This window comes from Diadema antillarum, unplaced genomic scaffold, assembly GCF_040938485.1.
Source record: "Diadema antillarum isolate AM-2024a unplaced genomic scaffold, OU_Dant_1.0 seq00002093_RagTag, whole genome shotgun sequence".
In the NCBI taxonomy this organism is placed as follows: domain Eukaryota; kingdom Metazoa; phylum Echinodermata; class Echinoidea; order Diadematoida; family Diadematidae; genus Diadema; species Diadema antillarum.
In genome coordinates, this window is record NW_027272737.1 from 1 (window position 1) to 4,944 (window position 4,944).

General features: G+C 38.1%; 1 protein-coding gene across 1 annotated transcript; it reads right to left on the bottom strand.

Moving 5' to 3' along the window:
- Positions 1-6: 6 nt before the first annotated feature.
- LOC139713901 (UBA-like domain-containing protein 1) lies at positions 7-3,961 on the bottom strand. Its single transcript, XM_071625623.1, has 3 exons — positions 3,661-3,961; positions 3,186-3,263; positions 7-1,761 (listed from the first exon to the last, which is right to left on the bottom strand). The coding sequence occupies exons 1-3, from the start codon at positions 3,769-3,771 to the stop codon at positions 1,546-1,548; spliced, it is 405 nt and encodes a 134-aa protein (XP_071481724.1). The 5' UTR covers positions 3,772-3,961; the 3' UTR covers positions 7-1,545.
- Positions 3,962-4,944: the final 983 nt, after the last annotated feature.

A 4,944-nucleotide genomic window follows, 5' to 3' on the forward strand; every position in this document is an offset into this window, starting at 1 on the left:
TAAAAGGAAATTTATGAATATACATCTTTATTCAAATTTGCATTATGTAATACCAAAAATAAACTCCATTTCGGATAATTAAGTAAAAATGCCCTAAGCATTCACAGAAATGAGAGGAAATGTACAATACTGGTTTGACATACAACTGTACAGAGACTCGTACAGTGTCCATTCTCTGCTTTCCCTTTGGTTGGGTAACTTCGGGCGAAAATGTTTACCTGGTAACCTGTTTTGCCTCTAATTTGAAATGTCTCCTAATAAAATGTGGTGGAAATGGTACAAATTTACATACAGAACAGTACCACACATGGATATTCTGCTGTAAAACTTTGTATGCATTGCTCTAATATAATCCCTCCTATAAATATAATTCTATTTCAACCATACATGCCGACTGTGATTCAGTGAATTTACACCGGAGCTGTTGTAGTTCACATGCTGCAAACAGAACCACTAAAGTGCACAGATTGTTGTATACATGTGTACCTTCCAAGTGGTACATACATGTACATGTACCTTAGTATGCATCTATTCTGAGTGAATTTATTCCCCTCTTCTGACTAAGCTGAATTTCCAACTGTGAAACAAAGAAAGGTCATGCTGTACTTGCAATTTAGATATTGTGACAAACTTTCCAGTAACAAAAGTGCAAACAATGTATATCAAATATCAAAAAGTTTTCTACAAGTTGAGACCATTTGAACTTCTTTGCATAAACTTGTCCTGATTACAACTTACATGGGAATATCTGTTAATTCTGTCACTCGAAGATGACTTGTGTGAATCTTCTGCCACATCAATTCAAAAGAGAAATCAACACAATCATAAGTCTTTCCTGAGAATTCAATATGCCTCTCTAAGGGTCCACAAGCCAAACACACAACCTTTCAGTGCCAACACATCTATGGCACGGCACACTTTCGCATCCATATATGAATGAATGGCATTTCAAGTTTTTTTGTAACTGCAAAAGTGAACAGTTACAGACTTGTACTTACAATTAAGATGTATCTCTTGTACACCCTCATCTGTGCAACTGATGCTAATGACATTACAGACACAATGTCGCTTCAGGGACTTACACCAACAGACAATTTTTCCTTTTCCACTATTCCTCAACCTTCTCCATGGCAACACTTACTTATTCCATAACATTTATCTTTTGCTTATCCTATTCATAACAGAAAAAAAAAAAACTTACGTTCAGTGTAGTTAGGCTCATCAGCTGCAAAAAGTTGGTTCCACTGAGATAGACCAATCTACAAACATCTTACACGTGTAAACACTTCCTCACAATGGCTGAAATTGGGCCCACCTTGATCCGACTTGCTTGCTGACTGCTGCTGACATACACATTCTTGGATTGGCATCACAACTTATGTTCCTCCTTTCTTGCTACTCCATTGATGATCTCTTCTTCTTCTTCTCCTTTTTTTTTTTTTTGTTCTAGAGAGTTCTTCCCCATATAGTCCATGCTGCACAAAAAGCAGTCCAAAAGAGAATAGATGGCCATTTTAGCAGGTGCCCCATTAGCGAAAGGATCATTCACCTTTGCGGCTCCACTTCCATTGACTGGTTGTTACTGGGCCTTGCAAAACAGCTGGGCGGTTGGAGCTGTACAGTTTGAATGGGTGATGCGGCCATTGGCATAGGTGAGCCGCCTATGCACTTGTCTGTAGGAGTTGCTCCCAGTTTAGAAAAGCCTGTGAGAATGTCTGGAAAGTTTGGTGGTGTTGCAGGTGTATTGGCTGGGGCATGTATCTGAATGGAAAATGAAAAAACACAAAAAGAAACATAAGACTTTTCGGTTTTGCAATGTCACACAAGTGGCAGACAGCACCTTATACAGTCTGTAAAGTGAATTGTTGTTAAGAATGGATCCGAATGTTTTAACCAAGTCACTATGTTAATATGTCCTGTGGCAGTTATGTACATTTATATTTCGTTTGACAAGCAAGCAGTACAGTACATAAAGAAAATGGCAGGTGCAAATTTGTCATCAACAGTCAAGGTCCAGCCACCTACATGTACACATGTACACATGTATGTGACGGGGCTCGTACTAAATAGTTAATTACAAAATAGCAACGATATCTAAACTTTTCTTCATAAAGAACTCTAATTATCACTTTGTTTGCCTTCATACAGTGTACAGAAATACTACTGTCTGTAGATGTTTTTGGACTCTTCAGTTTTCAGATAAAATTTGTTCAGTATTACAAATAATAGTGGCTATTTGTGAATGCACAGGTCCACCTTTCAGTGTTCATGGCATTCAGAATAAAAAAATACATAACATGCAAACAGAGAAGAAAGTAACACACAAACAACAAGCAAGCAAATATACATGTGTACATACCCTATGATGAGATATACAAGGTACAATTTTCCTGAACATGAATGATAGATTGCAGTTACATAATGATGCATATTGTACAGACAGTAAACCCCCAATGTGAGAGGAACAGATACTTTTCCAGTTTGGATTTGCATGTTTCTGCAATTAACAGTTGACGTAATTTAACAGGTAGCTGATTCCTAAGTTTTGGTCCTACAATTAACTAAGGAAGCACAGTCTCCCCTTCATGATTTATTCTGGGCGTTATGACCAACGTTCACTTCTTGTTGGGTTGTATTTGGGAATAGAGTCACTCAGGTACTTTGGGGGAAAGGGAGTGAACTGAATTATGTATTTATGTACTACAAGCAGAATTTTGAATTTATTTATTTATTTATTTATTTATCAAATGGCAGCTCATGTAAAAAAAAAAACCCAGCAAATTGGTGATGTGGAATCAGACTTTTTAGTGAAAGTTAAGCAAATGAGCAGCAGAATTTTGCAATCATTGAAGTTTGTGACATTGTTCTTTGGAAGATTTAAAAAAAAAATGAACTAAAAAAGCTGAGCGAGAAGCATGAATAAGCATTTCAGCTATTTAATTGGTAATGGCGATGAGAAAATTAAAACCATGTTGGAATCTAGTTGTTTATACTGTCACCATTCACCCTTGTCAAGTTGTTACTTTTGACAAAATTCATGGAATTTGGTAGTAATGGTGCATTGGTCAAAACAGAAATTAACATTTACATTTTGACCAAGGCAAGCTAATCAAAAGAATTTAATTTCTCTCACAATTTTCCCATCCTAAAATATAGACTATACTCATTCTTTTGCTTCAACTCACCGAATGCCCGCCTTGCCTGTAGTACTGATGATTGTTTGATGGAATTGCTGCTTCTTGGAAGAACACACTGAGCGCAGTCTGGAAAATAAAAAGAGAGAAAATTTCAAGTCATCGGGATGCATATTTGATCATCTTGCCGCAAACACAACAAGAATGGAACTTGTCATGGCAATGATGGACGTAGCCACGAATTTTGTAAATTAACAAAGCATTTAGAGTACAATTAAACGTATGAGCATTTGAACAAGCCATACTTTCTGACTTGGTTCGTGCACAGCATACACTCACTGGATACAGCCTCCTCAAACCAGTCAGACGTGAGCCTGAGGTATGTCGCATGGCCATGGCTGGGTCCAAAAACCGCCGACACGACTTGAACGCATGCGATATATGCAGACAGATCACAACACACAATGTAAACACAACATTGGATCAAAGTCGTTGCGCAGCAAGTTTGTATTACGAGTTAACTTACCTCAAATTGCCAATGTGCTTTCTGCAACATTTGTCTTGCTTGATCAGCAGTACATCCAGCTGCTATTACGAACTGATTAACCATAATTTGTTCCTTCAAAAGTGCGTCCATTTTGCGAGATTTCTTGCAGAAATCCCCACCCGTACAAATGTCGACAGAAGGATATACACGGGAAAGACGGCAACGGCACAATGCGCGTTGAAAAACAACGTACGTGTTCCTATGCACGACGATGCATGGAGGGTATCGTCACCAAGTTTCGTGTGTATGATGTGTGTGTGTGTATGTGTGTTTGAGCGTATTTGAGCTCTCTCGTGCTAGCGTAGTTATTTCGTGTGTTTCACTGTGTCTAGCCGCCGAGTCTCACAGTGCACTGTGTGTGTATGGGGACCTCCATTTGTCTCACCAGCCAGCGGCTAGGTTTATTGACAAATGACGTCATAAGTGGGACGACAAATACCTAGTCTGATTGGTCGTTATAAGCGTACAACGGATTCGTCCATTGCTTTGTAGGGGTGGTGGCTACGTACGTTTGGCATACAGTGGGAATTCCAAGACTGAATAACAACACATTTTCGGCGGCGACCGACCGACACGTTGTCAACAAACTTCCTCTAATCCCATAAACAAACGCAAATTTACATACATCCCCAAACATAACGGTTGTCTCTAGCGATGCGTTTTGGAGTGTAACCGTGGGGTCTCTTTTCAAAGATCAAATACAGGAGGGAAAAAACATACAAGGTAATGTAATATCCATGACTGGTTTTACTGGCTATAATGATAATAATAATAATAGTGGCTACTTGTATAGCGCCACAGGTCCACTTTTCAGTGCTCATGGCGCTTCAAAAATAAAGAGATATCATATATTTACATATATACATATATACATATTCAAACATTTCAACAAAGAAGAAAATGGTAAACAAAAACAAATATATACCTAATAAAGAATACAACATTGATCCAATATTAATGATATACAGCAATTACAGTCCTCAGTATGAAAGGAACAGATAAGTTTTAAGTTTGGATTTGAACTTCCAGTTCCGGGATGGCTCTGTAGATGACTGATTCCACAATTTTGGTCCCATAACGGAAAAAGCATGATCACCGTATCCATGTTTTACTCTGGGTGTTTGGAGTAAGAATGTATCTGATGATGAACGTAGCCTTCGTGTCGGATTGTATTTTTGAACAGAATTACTTATGTATACGGGGGAAAAAGAATGAACTGAATGATGTACTAATAACAGAATCTTGAAAATATGTAAGATCCTT

Coding starts and splice junctions, on each gene's coding strand:
- LOC139713901 (XM_071625623.1), bottom strand. CDS start 3,771: ATGGACGCACTTTTGAAGGAACAAATTATGGTTAATCAGTTCGTAATA. Junction 3,264..3,660: donor AAGCACATTGGCAATTTGAG/GTAAGTTAACTC, acceptor TTTATTTTCCAG/ACTGCGCTCAGTGTGTTCTT. Junction 1,762..3,185: donor ACAGGCAAGGCGGGCATTCG/GTGAGTTGAAGC, acceptor TTTTCCATTCAG/ATACATGCCCCAGCCAATAC.